This window comes from Salmo trutta, chromosome 26 (genome assembly GCF_901001165.1).
Source record: "Salmo trutta chromosome 26, fSalTru1.1, whole genome shotgun sequence".
Lineage (NCBI taxonomy): Eukaryota > Metazoa > Chordata > Actinopteri > Salmoniformes > Salmonidae > Salmo > Salmo trutta.
In genome coordinates this window covers 34123140-34150639 of record NC_042982.1, presented here as the reverse complement: position 1 = coordinate 34150639, position 27500 = coordinate 34123140, and the positions used below count along the sequence as shown (strand labels likewise).

At 45.4% G+C, this 27500-nt stretch overlaps 1 protein-coding gene across 5 annotated transcripts in view; it reads left to right on the top strand.

Annotated features, from left to right (window-relative positions):
- The window catches only part of robo2 (roundabout, axon guidance receptor, homolog 2 (Drosophila)), a 555672-nt gene that overhangs the window by 425682 nt on the left and 102490 nt on the right, over positions 1-27500 (top strand). For all 5 annotated transcript variants that reach the window (XM_029715771.1, XM_029715772.1, XM_029715774.1 and 2 more), the window contains exons 3-5: positions 16546-16703; positions 18156-18276; positions 18629-18767. In XM_029715771.1, coding sequence (XP_029571631.1) covers positions 16546-16703; positions 18156-18276; positions 18629-18767 — 418 coding nt within the window. The remainder of the gene's footprint in view (positions 1-16545; positions 16704-18155; positions 18277-18628; positions 18768-27500) is intronic.

Below are 27500 nucleotides of genomic sequence, written 5' to 3'. Positions count from 1 at the left end.
CCATCAATAACACAACACACAAAGGAGCCAAAGCAGGAATGACTATAAGCATGTCTACAACAACAGAATGTAATATTCAACATTACAATACCCAGGTCTTGTTTGTCTGTGTGTGTGTGTGTGTGTGTGTGTGTGTGTGTGTGTGTGTGTGTGTGTGTGTGTGTGTGTGTGTGTGTGTGTGTGTGTGTGTGTGTGTGTGTGTGTGTGTGTGTCAATATGCAGTGGTGCATATGGTGCAGGTTCTGCATCTGAACCAGTGCACACATGACGACACAGGACTGAATTCTTATCGTTCTCCTTGGACCTCTCATCAACGAGCTGTTTTCACCCACAGCACTGAATTCTTATCATTCTCCTTGGACCTCTCATCAACGAGCTGTTTTCACCCACAGGACTGAATTCTTATCGTTCTCCTTGTACCTCTCATCAACGAGCTGTTTTCACCCACAGGACTGAATTCTTATCATTCTCCTTGGACCTCTCATCAACGAGCTGTTTTCACACTGTCATGCGTGAGAAGCATGCTGGCCCCTGGTCTCTAGGAGCCAACCATTTTCATGAACGAGGTGGCGTACCTAATAAACTGTCCCCTGAGTGCATGTACAGTATGTAACATGGTGATGTTATGGTGTAGAGAATACTGATGTGCTTTTGGCAGGGATAGTGGTCAGGGATAGTGATAGACACAGAGATAGTGGGCAGGGATAGTGATAGACACAGAGATAGTGGTCAGGGATAGTGATAGACACAGAGATAGTGGGCAGGGATAGTGATAGACACAGATATCGTGGGCAGGGATAGTGATAGACTCAGAGATAGTGGTCAGGGATAGTGATAGACACAGAGATAGTGGTCAGGGATAGTGATAGACACAGAGATAGTGGTCAGAGATAGTGATAGACTCAGAGATGAGGGAGGGAGGTTCAGTACAGTCGGTGGGTATCTATAGCAGGTGGAAGCACCTCCCTCCCTCCCTCCCTACCTCTGTATTCTGCAGTGCAGTGTGTTGTGTAGCCCCAGTGTAAAGGACTCATCAGAGCACGCTAGACAAAATGCTCATCTCCAGCAGAGAGCTTAATTAAAAGAGGGCTGCCGCCGAGGAGTGACATATTTTACAAGCTCCCAACGCCTCTCAGACTCTCAGCCTGCCGTTACTGCCAATGCAATTACTGAATTACAGGCCCGGCCCATAAAACAGACAGGGAAGGATCTGCTGCAAATAGGCAGGCGTGAAGGAAAATAGAAGGACGCTATTAAAGATTATATAAAGATTCACATGGAGTTGAGTCTGCGGAGTCGCTCTGTTAGGGGAGGGGGTCATTTTTACAGGAGATAGGAGTGTAAGAGGGACACGCTAGGAGAGAGAGCTATTGAACAGTCGAATTGTGTGTCTATGTGTGTGTGTGTGTGTGTGTGTGTGTGTGTGTGTGTGTGTGTGTGTGTGTGTGTGTGTGTGTGTGTGTGTGTGTGTGTGTGTGTGTGTGTGTGTGTGTGTGTGTGTGTGTGCGCGCATGTACAGGTTTACAGTGTGTGTGGGGCTCTCAGGGTATCCATCTCTTCTCTGGACACACTGCAGCAGTCAGTCAGGCAGTCAGTCAGCCACAGCATCCTGGGGATTACTTTTCCCCTCTAAGGTCACCTCCTCAATGTCATTAGCCCAGAACACAGCACAAATAGACTGGGGCAAGGAAACTGACACTATGGATAACCACCAAGCACAGCACACACACACATTCAGTCTAAGACTGCATAATTTTCTCCAGACTGTCCTTGCATTGCTGAGATTCTAGTGTTACTAGTCCAGCAAGTACCTAGGTGTTGTTTGTGACAGTAGCAGGTCATTCTCAAGCCCAGCTGGAGCTGTGTCACCTAGCATCACTTCTACCAGAGGGGCTACTGGAGAACACTGTTGGGGGCAGTTAACTATGGCAGGATCTGTGAGAGCGATAGAGGGATGGAGAGTGATGAGATGTGATCACTGCATGACAGAGGTGTAAACAGAATGGGGTGAGGAGAGTCAAAAATAGTGGCCATGTTTTAAGCTCAATACTTCCACTGAAAAATGAAGAGAACTCCTATAGTGAATGTATCTGAAATCTCTCTGGCTTCCCAGTCCTTGGCCTCCTGGCTGTTTTAATGTTAACCCTTACCACAGACTGGAGGGACACAGTTAATGAGGGGCCTTTGCATCAGCCTCCCTCTCCAATATGTCAGGCAGCACTGATCCAAAGTGACATGGCTGCCAGCAGGGTCCAGGACTAGGGGCCAGCAGGGTCCAGGACCAGGGGCCAGCAGGGTCCAGGACCGGGGGCCAGCAGGTTCCAGGACCAGGGGCCAGCAGGGTCATGGACTAGGGGCCAGCAGGGTCCAGGACTAGGGGCCAGCAGGGTCCAGGACTAGGGGCCAGCAGGGTCCAGGACCAGGGGCCAGCAGGGTCCAGGACCGGGGGCCAGCAGGGTCCAGGACCAGGGGTCAGCAGGGTCCAGGACCGGGGGCCAGCAGGGTTCAGGACCAGGGGCCAGCAGGGTCCAGGACCGGGGGCCAGCAGGGTCCAGGACCGGGGGCCAGCAGGGTTCAGGACCAGGGGCCAGCAGGGTCCAGGGCTACATTTAGATCCTGTAAGGCACAGAGTAGTAATGCAGTAATTCTGCCCATGGCCAACGGGTTTCCAAGACTGTCCCAACGATGGGTCTAGATGTGGCCTCTGCTCTGAGACAGACTAACCAGAATGCTGTGTGGTAGTATTCTGATGGAAGGAAGGAGTCTTCTGAGGAATGGAGAGCAGGGGAGAAAACTCCTCTTTTTCCACTCTTTCTTGCTCTCTCTTCGGCTGAGGAGATTACCCATGGGGCAATGCATCTCCCGATATGCCCAGACTATATGCTGTTGTGACGTTTTTAAGTAACAACTGAACACATTCAATGAAGAACCAATATGTGTGCGTTTTGAAAAATGCTGATATTGTCAAATATCTGTCTCTTTTGGAATGTGTATACCACATCTAGAGTGTCATTACTGAAAGATCATGTCATCAAAAAAACACACATATCTGGTTGTTGGCCTGTAGGATTAAATGGTTGTGTTCTGTTTTCCATGTTACAGTATGGTTTCATTGGACCATTAGAGTGTGTTGAAGTGTTTCAGGTAAATAGCTAGTCTGATCTGTAGATTACGGGACTATGTCTGATCTGTAGATTATGGGACTATGTCTGATCTGTAGATTATGGGACTATGTCTGATCTGTAGATTACGGGACTATGTCTGATCTGTAGATTACAGGACTATGTTTGATCTGTAAATTACGGGACTATGTCTGATCTGTAGATTGCGGGACTTTGTTTGATCTGTAGATTACGGGACTATGCTGATCTGTAGATTACGGGACTATGTCTGATCTGAGTGGCTTTCTATATGATTTCTCTTGATCAGAGAGAGGCTGGACAGCTGAACTAGCAGAACAAGTAGGCCTCAATTAAATTCAGTACCCTATGAGTTATTATCCCCAACAGGCATCACAGCTTCCTCCAATGCACAATCTCAGAACTCCTTCATGTGGCATTTCTAGGAAAGATGTTATTTCCATCGACTGCTCAGGTCGAGCCACTCCAATCCGTTGAACAAAATGAATACACATTCTGAGTCAGACAGTGATTTTAATGGCCCTGAGCAGCTCAAATGATGAGCTCTTTTATCTGTATACATCTGGATGGGAATCAATGTTGCCACTTTCTCTAGTAGACTCAATAAGGCAGGATTTCCCAGCTGCTCATGGAGTAGTAGTGCCTGTTTACCAAGTGTTTTTACTCAAAGCATAATGTTCACCTCTCAACATGTCTTATTATCAACCAACAGCTGGCCCTGCCATGCCACATCCTTCCTCATTAGACAGCATTGCCCCAAATCCTCTCCTCTCCTCTCCTCTCCTCTCCTCTCCTCTCCTCTCCTCTCCTCTCCTCTCCTCTCCTCTCCTCTCCTCTCCTCTCCTCCCCCTCCCCTCTCCTCTCCTCTCCTCTCCTCTCCTCTCCTCCTCTCCTCTCCTATCCTCTCCTCTCCTCTCCTCTCCTCTTCTCTCCCAGTCCTACAAGGCACATTCATCTACTCAGTCACTCAGTATACTTGGATGCATCTCGGTCAGTCTGTCAGTCTGTCTGTCTTTCAGTCTGTGTGGTGGAATTGGCAGGAAATCTCCTCTGCGTCTTTCCCCCTCCTTCCTTCCGGCTCTAAAGTGTCCATTCAGGGCTGAGCGGGAGGCGAGCATCAGCACAACCCAGCCCTATCCCTTATCAGGCCAGGCAGAAAGGGCCATGGGCACATTGTTCCTCTCTATCAGCCAGCTCCAGTTACCGCACGCTCTGCACATCTGGCAGCCGCCGCACAAACACTGCAAAACAGGCAGGCAGAGGGAGATGCAACACAGTGAAAACTGAAGTGGCCACCAAAAGATACAATTTCGGGGAAATAGATGCATCTTTAATTGTAGTGCTTGTTAATTATAGAGCGCTGTGAAGAGAGAAAAAATGTAGCGGCTCATCGCTATTTATTATGCAAATGTATTCCATTTTAGTCACAATTAAGTGATTAGAAAGCTGTCGTTCTCTTTCTCTCTTTCTTCTCTTTGTTCTTCCTGTCTTTTTCTTTGCTTTTCAGCATATTACTGTAATGAAGCCATTACTTCTCCAAGTGAATTTTAATGAGTTTTTAACTAACATTTTAATGAGCCATACATTACCATAAAGCATGGAATAGCCTAAATTGAATTTGGGGATTGTACGTTGGAAGGATGGGGGGTGGTAAGAGGGGATAGGTTCATTAAATAGTTCATTATTTTGTTTTTCCATCACACTGTATTCCATAGTATGGGTGTCCAGTAGAATACCCTGCCTGGTACTTTCTGTCTTCTGCCATTACGGTGCTGGCCAGCGGGGGCCTCATTAAGCCAAATTAGGACTGCTGGGTGAAAAATGATCTTTGAAGGAGGACTGTGTTAATGAGTGTTTGTTTAGACCCTGTGTACAGATGCAGGGACACCCTCACAGCATGGGGCAGAGTGTGATGGAATGTGCCACCTCCCCCTCCACTAGTTAATTGACACCCTCTGTCTCCTCTCTCTCTAATGTTTGACCTTCTGCCTTGTTCCTCCTCTCATCATCTCCTGTTGTGTTGTCTTCCTCCTCCTCTACCCTCTACCCTCCTCCTCCTCTACCCTCTACCCTCTACCCTCTTCCTCCTCTACCCTCTACCCTCCTCCTCCTCTACCCTCTACCCTCCTCCTCCTCTACCCTCTACCCTCCTCTACCCTCCTCCTCCTCTACCCTCTACCCTCCTCCTCCTCTACCCTCCTTTACCCTCCTCCTCCTCTACCCTCTACCCTCCTCCTCCTCTACCCTCTACCCTCCTCCTCCTCTACCCTCTACCCTCTACCCTCCTCCTCCTCTACCCTTTACCCTCCTCCTCCTCTACCCTCCTCTACCCTCCTCCTCCTCTACCCTCTACCCTCCTCCTCCTCTACCCTCTACCCTCCTCCTCCTCTACCCTCCTCCTACACCACCCTCCTCTTCCTCCTTTACCCTTCTCCTGTTCCCTCCTCATCCTCCCCATCTGCCTCCTCTTCTACCCTCCTCATCCTCCTTCCCCTCCTTCTCCTGTTCCCTCCTCCTCCTCCCCATCCTCCTCCTCCTCTACCCTCCTCCTTCTCCTCTACCCTCCTCATCCTCCCCCTCCTTCTCCTCCTCTACCCTCCTCCTCCCCTCCTTCTCCTCCTCCTCCTTTACCCTCCTCTTCCTCCCCCTCCTTCTCCTCCTCTACCCTCCTCCCCCTCCTTCTCCTCCTCTACCCTCCTCCTCTACCCTCTTCCTCTACCCTCCCCCTCTAGCCTCTACCCTTCTCCCCTCCTTCTCCTCCTCCTCTACCCTCTTCCTCTACCCTCCCTCTCTTCACTCCACCTTTCACCACACTTGCCTTATCTCTCTCTCCATCCCTGTTTATAACCCCATTAAAATATGTACATATCATCCCTGGCTATAACCCCATTAAAAGATGTACATATCATTGTCATATCACAACCTGTTTTCTCCAGCACCATATCACAACACTCCATATGATATGATTTCCATATTTCCTGGGTCTTATCTGGTGGGCTGACAGGTTTATTTAGGACACCCTGGCTGGTCATCTGCAGATAGGAGGACATGGGGTGAATTACATGATAGGATGAGCTGCATAATGCATCCATCTATATAGGTAGACCATAGAAACAGGTAGAGGAATGGGAGGGAGAGAGGAAGAGAGAAAAGGAAATGGAGGAGAGAGAGAGGAGAAGAAGGATGGGGAAAGATAGATGTTGAGAGAGAAAAGAGATTCAGAGATTCACAGTGTTTAATAGTCACATTCACAGTGTTTAATAGACACATTCACAGTGTTTAATAGACACATTCACAGTGTTTAATAGACACATTCACAGTGTTTAATAGACACATTCACAGTGTTTAATAGTTACATTCACAGTGTTTAATAGACACATTCACAGTGTTTATTAGACACATTCACAGTGTTTAATAGACACATTCACAGTGTTTAATAGTCACATTCACAGTGTTTAATAGTCACATGAACAGGGTTGCAGGTGTGATTGCAGGGTACAGTGAAGATCTTAGGCTCCAACATGCAGGACAAATGAAATAAAACAATGAACATGGTAGTAAAAACAAAACAACAATAGAAATAGAAATATCACTATATACATTATCACAACTGTAGCAGTGATGAATAAATACATGTCTATTGAGGTGGAGGCAGAGTAAAGACTGTTGGGGGGGTTGGGGGGGAATCACCATAGGGGGAGCAGCAGTCAGAGTAAAGACTATTAAGGGGGTTGGGGGGAAATCACCATAGTGGAAGCAGCAGTCAGAGTAAAGACTGTTGAGGGGGTTGGGGGGGAATCACCATAGTGGGAGCAGCAGTCAGAGTAAAGACTGTTGGGGGGGTTGGGGGGAATCACCATAGGGGGAGTAGCAGTCAGAGTAAAGACTGTTGGGGGGGTTGGGGGGAATCACCATAGGGGGAGCAGCAGTCAGAGTAAAGACTGTTAAGGGGGTTGGGGGGGAATCACCATAGTGGGAGCAGCAGTCAGAGTAAAGACTGTTGGGGGGTTTGGGGGGAATCACCATAGGGGGAGCAGCAGTCAGAGTAAAGACTGTTGGGGGGGTTGGGGGGGAATCACCATAGAGGTAGCAGCAGTCAGAGTAAAGACTGTTGAGGGTGTTGGGGGGAATCACCATAGGGGGAGCAGCAGTCAGAGTAAAGACTGTTGGGGGGGTTGGGGGGAATCACCATAGGGGGAGCAGCAGTCAGAGTAAAGACTGTTGGGGGGGTTGGGGGGAATCACCATAGGGGGAGCAGCAGTAGTTCCATTACCATTCGTAGAAACATGTCAAACGTTGTTTACAATCAATCCTTAGGGTCTTTTTAACATAAAACGTCGATATTATTCCAACCGGACAATAGCGTATTCATTACAGAAGAAAAAAGAAGGAGCGGCATGCCAAACGTGCCCGCGCAGTAAACAACTCACTGGTCCCAGGCAGTCCACTCATTGACTGAGCGCCTATTTTCTGCCCAGTAACAGAAGGATGAAACACATTTCTAAAGGCTGTTGACAGCTAATGGAATCCTTAGGAAGTGCAACGTGACCCCACAGACACTGTAGTTTCGATAGGGATTCAAAAGAAGTACTACAATTCTCAGATTTCCCACTTCCTGGTTGGATTTTTCTCAGGTTTTTTCCTGCCATATGAGTTCTGTTATACTCACAGACATCATTCAAACAGTTTTAGAAACTTCAGAGTGTTTTCTATCCAAATCTACTAATAATATGCAAATATTTGACTCTGGGCTCGAGTATTAGGCAGTTTACTCTGGGCACGCTTTTCATCCGAAAATGAAAATACTGCCCCCTATACCTTAAAAAGTTAAAACAATACAAATAATAATATACATATTAACAACTGTAACAGTGATGCATGTCATTGGGGTGGGGGCAGAGTAAAAGTCAGTGGGGGGAGGCTGTCCCTAAGGGGAGCAGCAGGTAAGCTAAGCGAACGTTGAGGGAGTGTGGGGGGATAATATCCATAGGGGGAGGAGGGGGTGGAGTGGTGTGGGGGTGGGGGGTGGGGGGGGGTGGAGGAGGACGATAGAGGAGGAGGCCTGTCACCAGACAGACCGGCCATATTTGTGCAACTGTTTCTCTGTGCTGACCTCTGACCCCATAGAGGGATATGAGGGGGTAATTTCTGCATCTGGATAGGGGGAAGAGGTTACCACTAGCCAGCTGGCCCAATGAGCTGTCTGGAGTTACACAGAGATCTGCCGCTGAGACAAATGGAGGCCCTTTCTCTACACCACGCTGCACCCTGCACTACATTATACTGCAGCCTTCAGCGTCTACAGCCAGTAATACAAAACACTAATATGACTCCACAGATAGCTCTAGTATTTTTAGTGTAAAGTGACAGATATATTGCCTCTCTTGTCTAAAGGCACATAGTGGCATTGTAATAGCACTCTGGATGGATAGAGCAGAAAAAGCACTGAATGAAATGCTGCTATCATAGCTCAGAGCTAGCTATTAAAATACACTCCAGGAAAGGTATGTGTGCAGTGTTTTCTCCTATCAGTGTGTGAATAGGAGGTGGTAGTGGTGGGGCTGGATGGTGGTGCTGTAGAGTGGAATGGCTCCAGGTCTGAACAGCAGTGCTGTGATCCCTGTGTATTTCTCAGCCCTGACCTGTCTGGAAATGTATGCAGGGAGAGGGAGCCCTTTGCTGCATTTGATAGGAAAGAAATGTAATAACAAATAAATCTCTCACATGAGTAATTCAGATGGATGCCCTGTGGCTTTAAGAGAGGATGTGTACAGTTCAGTGTGTGTGTTTATGCTTGTGTGAGTGTGTGAGTGTTTGTGTTTTTTTTGTGTTTGTGTGTGTGTGTGTGTGTGTGTGTGTGTGTGTGTGTGTGTGTGTGTGTGTGTGTGTGTGTGTGTGTGTGTGTGTGTGTGTGTGCATGGTAGTGTAGTCATATACAACAGGAGGTAGAAGGTTTAGACACCAACCTGTAGCATTGTGACAGAGAGCCTGAGTGCACAGCCTTAGTGAAACAGCGGCAAACACAGTATGCTTGCTGGATGGCCCAGTCAAGGCTCCCCACTCATCTTGCAAGACATCGTGTGTCATACTCCAGTGACTAATATTCTGGCTTGTAGGAAAGGGTGCACAGAATCTGCCTCTACACCCATCTCTGTGTCTGTCTCCACCCATCACTCTGTAATTATGCTAATTATGCACAGAGTTACTAGAGGTGGACTAGCAGTGAGAACACAGTTACTAGAGGTGGACTAGGAATGAGAACACAGTTACTACAGGTAGACTAGGAGTGAGAACACAGAGTTACTAGAGGTGGACTAGGAGTGAGAACACAGTTACTAGAGGTGGACTAGGAGGGAGAACACAGTTACTAGAGGTGGACTAGGAGGGAGAACACAGTTACTAGAGTTGGACTTGGAGTAAGAACACAGTTACTAGAGGTAGACTAGGAGTGAGAACACAGAGTTACTAGAGGTGGACTAGGAGTGAGAACACAGTTACTAGAGGTGGACTTGGAGTGAGAACACAGTTACTAGAGGTGGACTAGGAGTGAGAACACAGTTACTAGAGGTGGACTAGGAGTGAGAACACAGTTACTAGAGGTAGACTAGGAGTGAGAACACAGAGTTACTAGAGGTAGACTAGGAGTGAGAACACAGTTACTAGAGGTGGACTTGGAGTGAGAACACAGTTACTAGAGGTGGACTAGGTTTGAGAACACAGTTACTAGAGGTGGACTAGGAGTGAGAACACAGTTACTAGAGGTGGACTAGGAGTGAGAACACAGTTACTAGAGGTAGACTAGGAGTGAGAACACAGTTACTAGAGGTAGACTAGGAGTGAGAACACAGAGTTACTAGAGGTGGACTAGGAGTGAGAACACAGTTACTAGAGGTGGACTTGGAGTGAGAACACAGTTACTAGAGGTGGACTAGGAGTGAGAACACAGTTACTAGAGGTAGACTAGGAGTGAGAACACAGAGTTACTAGAGGTACACTAGGAGTGAGAACACAGTTACTAGAGGTGGACTTGGAGTGAGAACACAGTTACTAGAGGTGGACTAGGATTGAGAACACAGTTACTAGAGGTGGACTAGGAGTGAGAACACAGTTACTAGAGGTGGACTAGGAGTGAGAACACAGTTACTAGAGGTAGACTAGGAGTGAGAACACAGTTACTAGAGGTAGACTAGGAGTGAGAACACAGAGTTACTAGAGGTGGACTAATGGTTCCACAGTCTCTCTTCCCCACTCCACCACTGTTCCTCAGTCTCTCTTCCCCACTCCACCACTGTTCCACAGTCTCTCTTCCCCACTCCACCACTGTTCCACAGTCTCTCTTCCCCACTCCACCACTGTTCCACAGTCTCTCTTCCCCACTCCACCACTGTTCTACAGTCTCTCTTCCCCACTCCACCACTGTTCCATAGTCTCTCTTCCCCACTCCACCACTGTTCCACAGTCTCTCTTCCCCACTCCACCACTGTTCTACAGTCTCTCTTCCCCACTCCACCACTGTTCCACAGTCTCTCTTCCCCACTCCACCACTGTTCCACAGTCTCTCTTCCCCACTCCACCACTGTTCCACAGTCTCTCTTCCCCACTCCACCACTGTTCCACAGTCTCTCTTCCCCACTCCACCACTGTTCCACAGTCTCTCTTCCCCACTCCACCTCTGTTCCACAGTCTCTCTTCCCCACTCCACCACTGTTCCACAGTCTCTCTTCCCCACTCCACCACTGTTCCACAGTCTCTCTTCCCCACTCCACCACTGTTCCACAGTCTCTCTTCCCCACTCCACCACTGTTCTACAGTCTCTCTTCCCCACTCCACCACTGTTCCACAGTCTCTCTTCCCCACTCCACCACTGTTCCACAGTCTCTCTTCCCCACTCCACCACTGTTCTACAGTCTCTCTTCCCCACTCCACCACTGTTCCACAGTCTCTCTTCCCCACTCCACCACTGTTCCACAGTCTCTCTTCCCCACTCCACCGCTGTTCCACAGTCTCTCTTCCCCACTCCACCACTGTTCCACAGTCTCTCTTCCCCACTCCACCACTGTTCCACAGTCTCTCTTCCCCACTCCACCACTGTTCCACAGTCTCTCTTCCCCACTCCACCTCTGTTCCACAGTCTCTCTTCCCCACTCCACCACTGTTCCACAGTCTCTCTTCCCCACTCCACCACTGTTCCACAGTCTCTCTTCCCCACTCCACCACTGTTCCACAGTCTCTCTTCCCCACTCCACCACTGTTCCACAGTCTCTCTTCCCCACTCCACCACTGTTCCACAGTCTCTCTTCCCCACTCCACCACTGTTCCACAGTCTCTCTTCCCCACTCCACCACTGTTCCACAGTCTCTCTTCCCCACTCCACCACTGTTCCACAGTCTCTCTTCCCCACTCCACCACTGTTCTACAGTCTCTCTTCCCCACTCCACCACTGTTCCACAGTCTCTCTTCCCCACTCCACCACTGTTCCACAGTCTCTCTTCCCCACTCCACCACTGTTCCACAGTCTCTCTTCCCCACTCCACCACTGTTCCACAGTCTCTCTTCCCCACTCCACCACTGTTCCACAGTCTCTCTTCCCCACTCCACCACTGTTCCACAGTCTCTCTTCCCCACTCCACCACTGTTCCACAGTCTCTCTTCCCCACTCCACCACTGTTCCACAGTCTCTCTTCCCCACTCCACCACTGTTCCACAGTCTCTCTTCCCCACTCCACCACTGTTCCACAGTCTCTCTTCCCCACTCCACCACTGTTCCACAGTCTCTCTTCCCCACTCCACCACTGTTCCACAGTCTCTCTTCCCCACTCCACCACTGTTCCACAGTCTCTCTTCCCAGCTCCACCGCTGTCCCACCGTGCAAGTTGCAACTTGACTCTTTCCCCTTTAAGTTTGAAAGTTGCCGCAGCGCCAGGTGCAGAGCTGCCAATTTACTGTGCTTTACCCCCTTCTGCTGCTACCCTCCACCCACCCCTCTCCTGCTGCCTCCTTAGGTAGTTGGAGAAATAAATAAATGTGTCTGCCGAGGGCGGATTCATATTTTTCTGATATGTGTTTGTATAGCCTGCAGCCTGACTGACAGATGTAGCCTTTGCAGGCAGAAGGGTATGCATATATAAATATGTAATATTAATCACCAGTAAGCACACTGGCAGGAATTTGGGCATTCTACCTCCATGGGAGGTGAGGTGTTTTTGGAGGGGGAAGAGCTGGGGTTATCAGGGGGATAGAAATGCAATTACGTCTGATGTCTGCCCGACGATATGGGCCTCCGTGCCCGTAAGCCCTGGAGTTAGAGCAAGAGTTCAGAACCTGTATATACACAGATCATACCAGACACACACACACACACGCACACACACACGCACGCACCCACACACACACACACACACACACACACACACACACACACACACACACACACACACACACACACACACACACACACACACACACACACACACACACACACACAGCAAACACACACAAAAACCACACACTTTCACAAACTGCACACACATTCAAGAAATGTACTGCTAATCGGTAGTCGAGCAAAGGTGGTCAGTGGTAATCATCATGTAAGCAGAAATCCTAGAAAGATGCTTTGAACGTTCTTTTTATTTGGTACAGGTTGTATCCAATCAGGATTGAAGGTCAGGATTTGAATGTGGGTGTGTTTTCCCTGCTCGTTTCTTGTACATGCATCTGTTCAAAGCATTGTGTTGTTATTACAGAACCCAGAACCAACACACAGAACATAATCCTCTCCCCTGAATACACATCATCTGTTTGAATGCTTGTAGATGTTGGGAGCTCAGTGTTTGGAAGTGTGTCTGTTTGCAGGGGTGTGTTGGTTTGTTTGTATAGGGGGAGGGGCTTGGTAGCTTCTGCAATACTGTAGAACATGTGTACAAACACACACATAATATAACATACACTTTGTCTAGTAGATCTTGTTTCAATGTCTGGACAAAAAGCCCTTGGCCGCCACATTCAATAAAATAAATAAAGGAACACAAACACAAATACCAGAACATCCCGGTGGTATGAGTTCAGACTGTAGGTCTCTGTTTGTGATGGAACAGAGGAACCAGGCAGGCTGAGGCTCCTGTCTGTCTGTCTGTCTGTCTGTCTGTCTGTCTGTCTGTCTGTCTGTCTGTCTGTCTGTCTGTCTGTCTGTCTGTCTGTCTGTCTGTCTGTCTGTCTGTCTGTCTGTCTGTCTGTCTGTCTGTCTGTCTCTCTGTCTCTCTGTCTCTCTGTCTCTCTGTCTCTCTGTCTGTCTGTCTCTCTGGGGCTGGCTAATTACAGCAGCTCTTTAGTGCAGAGTGCTGCATCCTAGCTGGACCAACAATAGGAGGGACCCCCACCGTAGCCACTGCTCTATATCTCTTTCCCAATCCTTCTCTCTCTCAATCCGTCTCCCTTGCTCCCTCTCCCTCACTCCCTCCAACCAGAGAGAGCAGCTCTCTTTGTGTACTCTCTCCTCCCAGACTGAGAGGATTTCATTTGAATTCGTGTCACACAAAAGTCCCCCTATGTACCCCGTTTCCATACCCTGGAAAATTGAGTTGAAAGCTTTTTTTCCCCCCCCCTCTTCCCTCCCTCCCTCCCTTCCTAAATAAATAAATAAACAGACAATGGTGTAGTGGGCCTTGTAGAGGAGAGGATGGGAGAGGACGGGAGAGGAGAGGAGAGGAGAGGAGAGGAGAGGAGAGGAGAGGAGAGGAGAGGAGAGGAGAGGAGAGGAGAGGAGAGGAGAGGAGAGGAGAGGAGAGGAGAGGAGAGGAGAGGAGAGGACAGGACAGGACAGGACAGGACAGGAGAGGAGAGGAGCGCACTGGGACCTATTATACCAGTCTAATCCAACCCCTTTTCCCTGTGTGTGTGTATGTGTGTGTGTGTGTGTGTGTGTGTGTGTGTGTGTGTGTGTGTGTGTGTATGTGTGTGTGTGTGTGTGTGTGTGTGTGTGTGTGTGTGTGTGTGTGTGTGTGTGTGTGTGTGTGTGTGTGTGTGTGTGTGTGTGTGTGTGTGTGCAGGCAAGCGCCACAGGGAATTTGCACAGAACCTGTGGCGCTGCCCTTAATTTAGCGCTCCTCAAACATCCCCTTCTTCTTCTTTTATCCATCACACATGTCCCCAGATACCGGCTGGAATCACCTCCCGACATGACGGAATTCCTCATTTGGAATTCTGTAGATTTGGTTTGGGTTAAGCAGGAAAATGTCAGCTTGAGTGCGCCCAGCATGTTCTAGAATGATCCCCAGTTTGTGGCTTTAACAAGCAGCCTGAGCTCTTAAGGTAATCTTTTCTCTGTGAAGCAGCTCTTTATATCTGTTAAGTGGTTCAGTGTTTTCTGTAACACTGCAGAGCACAAGGACATTTGCTAACATACACTGAGTGTACAAAACATTGATCTTTCCATGACATAGAATGACCAGGTGAATCCAGGTGAAAGCTATGATCCCTTATTGGGCAACACAACATTTTGAAGTGCCTTTGAATGGGGTATGGTAGTAGGTGCCAGCTGTACTGGCTTGTGTCAAGAACTGCAAAACTGCTGGGTTTTTCATGCTCAACAGATTCCCTTGTGTATCAAGAATGGTCCACCACCCGAAGGACATCCAGTCAACTTGACACAACTGTGGGAAGCATTGGAGTCAACATGGGCCAGCATCCCTGGTGAACTGTTTCGACACCTTGTAGAGTACATTCCCTAATGATTTGAGTCTGTTCTGAGGGCAAAAGAGGGGGAAAGGGGGGTGGGGGTGCAACTCAATATTAGGAAGGTGTTCCTCAGTGTAGAAGACTCTGATACTGCTGTAGTCTCTAGTAACTAATGGGGGTTGAGGTGTGTTGTCAAGTGTTAACATGTGCAGCCATTGTGTGGTTGATAATGACCAGGCCTGTTCTGTGTGTATGACAGAACACTAGACAGGCTGAGAGGGGATCGGTGTGACGAAATGGCTACCTGAGAGGGATTAGATAGTGGGGAACATTGTTTGCCAGACCATCCATGGTCAGTGTGTGTGTGTGTGTACTATGCCCACGGTACTGAGCAGTGCTGCGCCCCTGTGAGCTCTGTGATGTGAGTGACACCATACTTCAGGTTATTCTGTGTGTTCCTGTGAGCTCTGTGATGTGAGTGACACCATGCTTCAGGTCATTCTATGTGTTCCTGTGAGCTCTGTGATGTGAGTGACACCATGCTTCAGGTTATTCTATGTGTTCCTGTGAGCTCTGTGATGTGAGTGACACCATGCTTCAGGTTATTCTGTGTGTTCCTGTGAGCTCTGTGATGTGAGTGACACCATGCTTCAGGTCATTCTATGTGTTCCTGTGAGCTCTGTGATGTGAGTGACACCATGCTTCAGGTTATTCTGTGTGTTCCTATGAACTCTGTGATGTGAGTGACACCATGCTTCAGGTTATTCTGTGTGTTCCTGTGAGGTCTGTGATGTGAGTGACACCATGCTTCAGGGCATTCTATGTGCTCCTGTGAGCTCTGTGATGTGAGTGACACCATGCTTCAGGGCATTCTATGTGCTCCTGTGAGCTCTGTGATGTGAGTGACACCATGCTTCAGGGCATTCTGTGTGTTCCTGTGAGCTCTGTGATGTGAGAGACACCATGCTTCAGGTTATTCTATGTGTTCCTGTGAGCTCTGTGATGTGAGTGACACCATGCTTCAGGTTATTCTGTGTGTTCCTGTGAGCTCTGTGATGTGAGTGACACCATGCTTCAGGTTATTCTGTGTGTTCCTGTGAGCTCTGTGATGTGAGTGACACCATGCTTCAGGTTATTCTGTGTGTGCCTGTGAGCTCTGTGATGTGAGTGACACCATGCTTCAGGTTATTCTGTGTGTTCCTGTGAGCTCTGTGATGTGAGTGACACCATGATTCTGGTTATTCTGTGTGTTCCTGTGAGCTCTGTGATGTGAGTGACACCATGCTTCAGGGCATTCTGTGTGTTCCTGTGAGCTCTGTGATGTGAGTGACACCATGCTTCAGGTTATTCTGTGTGTTCCTGTGAGCTCTGTGATGTGAGTGACACCATGCTTCAGGGCATTCTGTGTGTTCCTGTGAGCTCTGTGATGTGAGTGACACCATGCTTCAGGTTATTCTGTGTGTGCCTGTACTCCTGCCTCCGCTGGGACCTCCATTAACTCCAATCAGCTGCTACTTGTGCTTGACCAGTCAGATGAGATTTAACATTTGTTTAATACACATTAGGCTGATCTCCCCATGCACTCACCACACACACATACACAGACATTGCAAGTCATTGCGCAAAGTATTCACAGAGACACCTAAGTATTTGATCAGATAAAGTGTTTTGTCATTGCAGAGCCTTCTCCGCAGGCTCACCCTCCCTCTCTCTTCTCCCTCTTTCTCCTCAGTGCTGCGTGATGACTTCAGACAAAACCCTACAGACGTGGTGGTGGCAGCGGGGGAGCCGGCCATCCTGGAGTGTATCCCGCCTAGAGGTCACCCTGAACCCACCACCTACTGGAAGAAGGACAAAGTACGCATCGAAGACAAGGAGGACAGGATCACTGTAAGTACTACTACTAACTAGCCACATAATAGTAACTAACCATGTACTACTAACTAACCACTTAATACTAACTAACCATGTACTACTAACTAACCGCATAATACTAACTAACCATATAATACTAACTATCCATGTACTACTAACTAACTAACCATGTACTACTAACTAACCACATAATACAAACTAACCATGTACTACTAACTAACCACATAATACTAACTAACCACATAATACTAACTAACCACATACTAACTAACCACATAATACTAACTAACCATGTACTACTAACTAACCACTTAATACTTACTAACCATGTACTACTAACTAACCACTTAATATTAACTAACCACATAATACTAACTAACCACGTACTACTAACTAACCACTTAATACTAACTAACCACATACTACTAACTAACCACATACTAACTAACCACATAATACTAACTAACCATGTACTACTAACTAACCACTTAAAACTTACTAACCATGTACTACTAACTAACTAACCATGTACTACTAACTAACCACTTAATACTAACCAGCCATGTACTACTAACTAACTAACTAACTAACTCACTCACTCACTCACTCACTCACTCACTCACTCACTCACTAACTAACCATGTACTACTAACTAACCACATAATACAAACTAACCAGGTACTACTAACTAACCACATAATACAAACTAACCATGTACTACTAACTAACCACATAATACTAACTAACCATGTACTACTAACTAACCACTTAATATTAACTAACCATGTACTACTAACTAACCACTTAATATTAACTAACCATGTACTACTAACTAACCACATAATACAAACTAACCAGGTACTACTAACTAACCACATAATACAAACTAACCATGTACTACTAACTAACCACATAATACAAACTAACCATGTACTACTAACTAACCACTTAATATTAACTAACCATGTACTACTAACTAACCACATAATACTAACTAGCCACATAATACTAACTAACCACATACTACTAACTAACCACATACTAACTAACCACATAATACTAACTAACCATGTACTACTAACTAACCACTTAAAACTTAATAACCATGTACTACTAACTAACTAACCATGTACTACTAACTAACCACTTAATACTAACCAGCCATGTACTACTAACTAACTAACTCACTCACTCACTCACTCACTCACTCACTCACTCACTCACTCACTCACTCACTCACTAACTAACCATGTACTACTAACTAACCACATAATACTAACTAACCATGTACTACTAACTAACCACATAATACTAATTAACCATGTACTACTAATTAACCATGTACTACTAATTAACCATGTACTACTAATTAACCATGTACTACTAACTAGACACAAACTACTAACCAACCCCTGGTCATAGGCCCGTATGAGGTATGTAGATCAACTTGTTTCCTTGTGTCTTCAGATCCGAGGAGGGAAGCTGATGATCTCCAACACCAGGAAGAGTGATGCTGGAATGTTCATCTGTGTTGGCACAAACATGGTGGGAGAGAGAGACAGTGAGACGGCCCAGCTGACTGTGTTTGGTAAGCATGAACACCTGACAGTGTTCCCAAACGTGTTGTACAGTTTTTCACATACGTTTTCTCATGACCCACCTATTAAACAAAATCCTTTACATACAGTAAGCCACTGAAACAGTCAACGTTGCATTATACTGAACTGAGAAACTCTATGACTACTGCTCTGTCTCTGTCTCTGTCTGTGTCTCTGTCTGTGTCTCTGTCTGTCTGTGTCTCTGTCTGTCTGTGTCTCTGTCTGTCTGTCTGTCTGTCTGTCTGTCTGTCTGTCTGTCTGTCTGTCTGTCTGTCTGTCTGTCTCTCTCTCTCTCTGTCTCTCTCTCTGTCTCTCTCTCTGTCTCTCTCTCTGTCTCTCCAGAGCGTCCCACCTTCCTGCGTCGGCCCATCAATCAGGTGGTCCTGGAGGAGGAGGGGGTAGAGTTCAGGTGCCAGGTGCAGGGAGACCCCCAGCCCAACGTACGCTGGAGGAAGGATGATGTTGATGTACCCCGTGGGAGGTAAGACCCAATAAACCAACCAATCAACCAATAAACCAACCAATCAACCAATAAATCAACCAATCAACCAATAAATCAACCAACCAATCAATAAATCCATCAAACAACCAACCCATCAATGAATGAATCTATCAAAGAACCAACCAATCAATCCAACAGAAAGTGCCATACAGAAAAATATTGAAATAAATATACACTACTGTTCAAAAGTCCTTGTTTTTAAAAGAAAAGCTCATTTTTTTGTCCATTAAAATAACATAAAATTGATCAGAAATACAGTGTAGACTCTGTAATCGAACTCACAAATGCTGATGCTCCAGATACACAACTAGTCTGAAGAAGGCCAGTTTCATTGCTTCTTTAATCAGAACAACAGTTTTCAGCTGTTCTAACATAATCACAAAAGGGTTTTCTAATGATCAATTAGCCTTTTAAAATTATAAACTTGGATTAGCTAACAGAACGTGCCATTGGAACACAGGAGTGATGGTTGCTGATAATGGACCTCTGTACACCTATGTAGATATTCCATAAAAAATCTGCCGTTTCCATCTACAATAGTCATTTACAACATTATAATGTCTACACTGTATTTCTGATCAATTTGATGTTATTTTAATGGACAAAACATTTGCTTTTCTTTCAAAAACAAGGACATTTCTAAGTGACCCCAAACTTTTGAACGGTAGTGTATATTCTATAATACCGCTGTCGTGCCTTGGCCCCCCTTTGACTGCTCCATCAGCAGTACTGAGTGGTTGATCCTGTATAGTTGAGGTGCCAGCCTGGCCTTCTCTACCACACTGTAGTTTATATAGACTAACTCAGGACGAGTGATCAATGTCAGAATGTCTCTCTATCTCTCTTTATCTCTCTTTATCTCGCTCTCTCTCTCTGTCTAATGATAACTCTACAGGAGAGACAGGACTGCTGCCAGCTCTCTCTCACCTGCCTGTCTCAGCCTGCCAGCCAGCAGGAATTAAACAGGAGCATTAGGCTGTTCACAACACTCATTAACCACACAGGGTAACCTGCTAGCAGCTAGACAAACACACTGTGCCCCCATAGCTCTGTCTGTCAATCAGTGGTCAGCCAAGGGAGACAAAGTGGTCTCATTGTCCATACCAGAGGCCGGAGTCTGCAGACAGACGGACAGACAGATAGGTAGGGTATCTATGAGTGTGCCAACTGAGGACATGACCCTGGGAGTGTGTGTGTGCAGGTGCAACTGTACAGGTGAGCCCTTGGCACGTAATCCCACAATCACATGACACAGCAATAAACCTGTTGGCCCTTTCTGAGAAAGAGAGAAGAACAGAGCGAGTCACACTGGCCCTGTGTGATGTGTATTTGTCATTGTTTATACAGAATACTGTACTACTCTGTTTCCTGTCAAATGTCTTTTCTTCAACTAGTGCCAGCAGTGATGGTGTTCTATTGTCCCTCTGCTCCCTCTGCCCCACTGTGTCTCAGTCACTGCACATAGAGTCAACAGCAGGGCTGTGTCACTACCAGGCTTCAAAGAGACTGGCCTGTCCAACTTTAGGGTCACTCACTGCTAAGGTCACCACATTAAACACAGACTAATGGACGTTTGTCAAGGCTAGCTGCTAGCTGCTCTGTTTGTGTCTGATAAGGTCAGGGTTCATAGGGTAGGGTTCTAGAGCTGAGCCAGACCAAATAGACACAACTAACTTACTCGCTCATGTCTTTGATGTAACTATGGTTCAGGAAATTAGATATTATTCATTATGACACATTAATTAACAGACTCATGAGTTTAGTAACATAAGATAAATCCTGGAACACGATTTTCTCAGTTGCTTCTTCGTTTCCTGTGTCTTGCCTTTGAAGTCCAGTTATATTTGGAGGAGAAAGTACTGAACATGGGAAGCAAAGGTAGCTGAATGATTAGATGTTCACGATCACACTGTTTGTAATTACATTCCCATGTTGTATTTGTTTCCAGTCTATCTGTTCTCCTTCGAAGCAGACTGGATGAAAGTGTGAAGACTGGATGAATGCGTGAAGGGTGTATTATTTGAAGTTGGACGTTCTCTGCAGTCTTAGTTGTCTTTGGGAGTGAGCAGTCATTTTATTGTACAAGTCAGTATCTTTCCCCACTCTGCAGCTTATCTGCAATTACAACATCAAACACACTGCCTGTCTGACAGACAGAAACTGCAGATAATGATGCACACATTTTCCCACCAACATACATTCAGTGCCTTCAGAATGTATTCATTTATTAATACTTGTTCCACATTTTGTTGCTACAGCCTGCATTCAAAATGTATTAAATTCATGTTTTTCACCTCAGCCATTTACACAGAATACCCCATAACGACAAAGTCAAAACATGTTTTTAGTAATTTTTGCAAATGTATTGAAAATTAGATACAGTAATATCTTACTTACATAAGTAGTCACACCACAGACTCATTACTTTATAGAATCACATTTGGCAGTGATTACAGCTCTGAGTCTGTCTGGGGATGTCTCCTCGAACTTTCCACACCTGGATTGTATAACATATACATATTTAGCTTTTCAAAATTCTTCAAGCTGTGTCAAATTGATTGTTGAACATTTACTCAACTTTTAGTCATAGATCTTGAAGAAGATTTAAGTCGAAAGAGTAACTCGGCCACTCAGGAACATTTACTGTCTTCTTGGTAAGAACTCCCGTGTAGATTTGGCCTTGTGTTTTAGGTTATTGTCCTGATGAAAGGTGAATTCATCTCCCAGTGTCTGGTGAAAAGCAGACTGAACCAGGTTTTCCTCTAGGATTTTGCCTGCGCTTAGCTTAATTCCATAATTTTTTATGAAAAGCATACCCAGAACATGATGCAGCCACCACTATGCTTGAAAATATGGAGAGTGGTACTCAGTAATATATTGTATTGCATTTGCTCAACACAAGACTTTGTATTCCGGACAAAAAGTTAATTGCTTTGCCACATTATTTGCAGTATTACTTTAATGCCTTGTTGCAAACAGGATGCATGTTTTTTAATGTTTTAATTCTGTACAGGCTTCCTTTTTTCACTCTGTCAATTATGTTCATATTGTGGAGTAACTACAATGTTATTGATCCATCCTCAGTTTTCTCCTGTTTTAAAAACTTCTTTGGGATCGGTGTCCCATCCACGGGACAGTTGAGCTAACGTAGGCTAATGCGATTAGCATGAGGTTGTAAGTAGCAAGAACATTTCCCAGGACATAGACATATCTGATATTGGCAGAAAACTTAAATTCTTGTTAATCTCACTGCACTGTCCAATTTACAGTATTTACAGCTATTACAGTGAAATAATACCGTGCTATTGTTTGAGGAGAGTGCACAATTTTGAACAAGAAAAGTTATTAATAAACAAATTAGACACATCTGGGCAGTCTAGATACAACATTTTGAACAGAAATGCAATGGTTTGTTGGATCAGTCTAAAAAATTGCACATACACTGCTTTCATCTAATGGCTAAAATCTAAATTGCACCTGGGCTGGAATAATACATTATGGCCTTTCTCTTGCATTTCAAAGATGATGGTACAAAAAAATACAAAAGAATGGTTGGTTTTTTCTTTGTATTATCTTTTACCAGATCTATTGTGTTATATTCTCCTACATTCCTTTCACATTTCCACAAACTTCAAAGTGTTTCCTTTCAAATAGTACCAAGAATATGCATATCCTTGCTTCAGGTCCTGAGCAACAGGAAGTTAGATTTGGGTATGTCATTTTAGGCAATAATTGAAAAAAGGGGCGGATCCTTAAGAGGTTTTAAAATCACCATTGGCCTCATGGTGAAATCCCTTTGCTGTGTCCTTCCTCTCAGGCAACTGAGTTAGGAAGGACGCCAGTATCTTTGTAGTGACCGGGTGTATTGATACGTCACCTAAAGTGTATTTTATAACTTCACCATGCTCAAAGGGATATTCAATGTCTGCTTTTTTATTTATTTTTATACATCTAGGTGTCCTTTTTTGCAAGTTATTGGTAAACCACCCTGGTCTTTGTGGTTGAATCTGTGTTTGAAATGTACTGCTCGACTAAAGGAACCTTAGAGATAATTGTATGTGTGGGGATGAGGTGAGGTAGTCATTAAAAAATCATGTTAAACACTATTATTCCACACAGAGGGAGTCACTAAATGTAACACCAGAACCAGAGCCAGCCCTGAAAGATGCAACCATGCTGTATGTATGTGCCTGTGCTTGTGGGTAAGGCTGATGTGCTTAGTGTGCTTAGTGTGCTTAGTGTGCTTAGTGTGCTTAGTGTGTGTGTGTGTGTGTGTGTGTGTGTGTGTGTGTGTGTGTGTGTGTGTGTGTGTGTGTGTGTGTGTGTGCGTGTGCGTGTGCGTGTGGGTGGGTGCGCGTGTGCGCGTGTGCGCGTGTGCGTGTCAGTGGTGGAAATGAAGGAAATGAAAATGAAAGATCCCAAAAGATCAACCACTTTGATGTGAGGAGAGGCTACTGTTTACTGTTCATCAGAAAAGGTTACACTGTCCTTATTAATATGATAAGCTGCAGAAAGAAAGACAATTAGATCCCCCCTTCTCTCCCTTTCATACATGTCTTGCTGCCCCCACCCACCCTGTTGGCATAGACTAGAGCATGGTGTGTGTGTGTGTGTGTGTGTGTGTGTGTGTGTGTGTGTGTGTGTGTGTGTGTGTGTGTGTGTGTGTGTGTGTGTGTGTGTGTGTGTGTGTTTCAAAGGATGATTGCTGGAGCCTCAGCTGAGTAAACAGCTCTTTAATGTGCTCAGTGGCTCTAGCTGCCTCTCAGGCAAACACAGACACTGGCACACAGACACAGGTCCTGGCATGGGGTAAAGCAGGGATAGGGTGGTCAACAGAGGCCTAGTAGCACATTTACAAGGTTGTAGTGTATGTTGTTGTATTAGGGTAGGGTAGCTTTAACGCTGGTATAAGACGAATATGGTGTGAACTAGACCTGTAGATCTGTAGAACATGTGTAACTTCCATATGGCTGGAAGAGGGAGGTTTCTATACATCATTTAGTAATATGGAGAGGACGGAGCTCATGGAAATCAGTCTGCCACATCTGCGAGCCAGGATGGGAGGAACAGAGAGGAACAGAAAGCTACTTTTTTTCCAGGCGGGAGAGATTCAGAAGAGTCAACTATAGCGAGCTCCAAATCCCAGAGAACGGACTTGGACATGGTGTGTTTTTATCTCCCAGCTCTCTCTGTGTGGCCCAAATCCCTTTCTCCCTCTCTCTCCCTCCTCTCTCTCCTACCTCTGACCCCTGTGCCCTCATCTTATCTGAATCCCACCGGCCCAGAAGCCCATCTGTATTCAGACTCAGTCCCCCTGACCCAGAGCTACAGCCCCCCAATACCCCACACTGCCTTTCAATATCCATCCTTTCCTTTCTAATATAGCTTTGTCTCTGCATGTGTATGTGCGTGCTTCTTCATATGTGTGTGTGTGTGTGTGTGTGCGTGTGTGTGTGCGTGTGTGTGACAGAGTTGTGGTGGGTGACATGATTCTACTGAGCTATTTACTTTAAGTTCCTATTCTTACCTTGTATTATTTCTGTTTGTTTTTACATTGTTGAAAAGGAACCTGCAAGTAAGCATTTTGTTGGACAGTGTATACCATCTTTTAATCCTGTAAAAATGACTAATAAAAGTGGAAAATTCTCTTAGAGAGAGCTGTTACCGACATTGCTGTTACCAACATTGCTGCTAACGACAGTGTTGTTAGAGAGTGTTGTTAACGACAGTGTTGTTAGAGAGTGTTTTTAGACAGGTTTGTTAGAAAGTTTTGTTATTCAGTGTTGTTAGAGAGTGTTGTTAGACAGTGGTTTTAGACAGTGTTGTTAGACAGTGTTGTTAAAGACAGGGTTGTTAGACAGTGTTGTTAAAGACAGTGTTGTTAGACAGTGTTGTTAGACAGTGTTGTTAACAACAGTGTTGTTAACGACAGTGTTGTTAGAGAGTGTTGTTAACGACAGTGTTGTTAGAGAGTGTTGTTAGACAGGGTTGTTAGAAAGTTTTGTTATTCAGTGTTGTTAGAGAGTGTTGTTAGACAGTGGTGTTAGACAGTGTTGTTAGACAGTGTTGTTAAAGACAGGGATGTTAGACAGTGTTGTTAAATACAGGGTTTTTAGACAGTGTTGTTAAAGACAGCATTGTTAAAGACAGGGTTTTTAGACAGTGTTGTTAAAGACAGTATTGTTAAATACAGGGTTTTTAGACAGTGTTGTTAAAGACAGTATTGTTAAAGACAGGGTTGTTAAAGACAGGGTTTTTAGACAGTGTTGTTAAAGACAGTGTTGTTAAGACAGGGTTGTTAGACAGTGTTGCTAGACAGTGTTGTTAAAGACAGGGTTGTTAGACAGTGTTGATAGACAGTGTTGATAGACAGTGTTGATAGACAGTGTTGTTAGACGGTGTTGTTAGACGATGTTGATAGACGGTGTTGTTAAATTAAAGACAGTGTTGTTAGACAGTATTGTTAGAAAGTGTTGATAAAGACAGTGTTGTTAGGCAGTGTTGTTAGAGAGTGCTGTTAGACAGCGTTGTTAAAGACTGTTGTTAGACGGTGTTGTTAGAGAGTGCTGTTAGACAGTGTTGTTAAATTAAACACAGTCTTGTTAGACAGTGGTGTTAAAGACAGTGGTGTTAGACAGTTCTTAGTTTTAACATCTTGACCATGTTCTGTTATAATATCCACCCGGCACAGCCAGAAGAGGACTGGCCACCCCTCATAGCCTGGTTCCTCTCTAGGTTTCTTCCTAGGTTTTTGGCCTTTCTCAGGAGTTTTTCCTAGGGAGTTTTTCCCAGCCACCGTACTTCTTTCACATGCATTGCTTGCTGTTTGGGGTTTTAGGCTGGGTTTCTGTACAGCACTTTGAGATTTCAGCTGATGTACGAAGGGCTATATAAATAAATTTGATTTGATTTGATTTGTTGTTAGAGAGTGCTGTTAGAGAGTGTTGTTAAAGACAGTGTTGTTAGACAGTGTTGTTAGAGAGTGCTGTTAGACACTGTTGTTAGAGAGTGCTGTTAGAGAGTGCTGTTAGAGAGTATTGTTAGACAGTGTTGTTAGACAGTGTTAGAGAGTGCTGTTAGACAGTGTTGTTAGAGAGTGTTGTTAGAGAGTGCTGTTAGACAGTGTTGTTAGAGGGTGCTGTTAGTGAGTGCTGTTAGACAGTGTTGTTAGACAGTGTTAGAGAGTGCTGTTAGACAGTGTTGTTAGAGAGTGCTGTTAGAGAGTGTTGTTAAATACAGTGTTGTTAGACAGTGTTGTTAGAGAGTGCTGTTAGACACTGTTGTTAGAGAGTGCTGTTAGACAGTGTTGTTAGACAGTGTTGTTAGAGAATGTTGTTAGACAGTGTTGTTAGACGGTGCTGTTAGAGTGTTGTTAGAGAGTGCTGTTAGAGACTGTTGTTATTAAACAGTGCTGTTAGACAGTGTTGTTAGAGAGTGCTGTTGGACAGTGTTGTTAGAGGGTGTTGTTAGAGAGTGTTGTTAGACAGTGTTGTTAGACAGTGTTGTTAGAGAGAGTGATGTTAGAGGGTGCTGTTAGAGAGTGCTGTTAGTGAGTGTTGTTAGACAGTGTTGTTAGAAGGTGCTGTTAGAGAGTGTTGTTAGAGACTGTTGTTATTAAACAGTGCTGTTAGACAGTGTTGTTAGAGAGTGCTGTTGGACAGTGTTGTTAGAGGGTGCTGTTAGAGAGTGTTGTTAGACAGTGTTCTTAGACAGTGATGTTAGAGAGTGCTGTTAGAGTGTTGTTAGAGAGTGCTGTTAGAGACTGTTGTTATTAAACTGTGTTGTTAGAGAGTGCTGTTGGACAGTGTTGTTAGAGAGTGCTGTTAGAGAGTGTTGTTAGACAGTGTTGTTAGACAGTGTTGTTAGAGAGAGTGTTGTTAGAGAGTGCTGTTAGACAGTGTTGCTTGACAATGTTGTTAGAGTGTGCTGTTAGACAGGAGCAGCAATGTTGACCCTCAGTTTTCTGTCATTCTTCAGCTCCGCAACTCAGCAGAAAAAAGCATAGCATGCTACGGCTTCTGTCTCCATTACTTCCACCGATATATATATATATATATATATCTATATATATATATATATATATAGATACATCTGGTATTCATGAGTGTGATTGTGTGTGTGTGTCATCCTGTGCTAGCATTAGACTGAATCTATTATACTGTGAGTGCCTACAAAATAAAGTCAGCCAGTTAAATGAAAGACATACTGTAGCAGAAAATAGCAGAGAACTATACAGGGTCTTTAATTAGGGAGTGGATACAGGTCATCTGTAATGTACCAAGTGTATAGATAATTTAGCCTCATCTCTGACGGGAAAATCTTCAAATGGCGCCTGTCTCCTTCATCTCATGTGAGGAAAAAGAGTTTGAACATGTGAACACGGGGCCTCCCGAGGGACGCAGCAGTGTAAGGCACTGCATCGCAGGGTTAGGGGAGGGGTTGGCCGGCCGGGATTTCCTTGTGTCATCGTGCTCTAGCGACTCTTTGAGGCGGGCTGGGCACTTGCAAGCTGACATCGGTCTCAAGCTGAACGGTGATTCCCCCGACACATTGGTGCGGCTGGCTTCCGGGTTAAAGAGAGCAGTGTGTCAAGAAGCAGTGAGGCTTGGCAGGGTCGTGTTTCAGAGGACGCATGGCTCTCGACCTTGGCATCTCCCGAGTCCGTATGGGAGTTTCAGCGATGGGACAAACCTGTAACTACCAACTGGATAT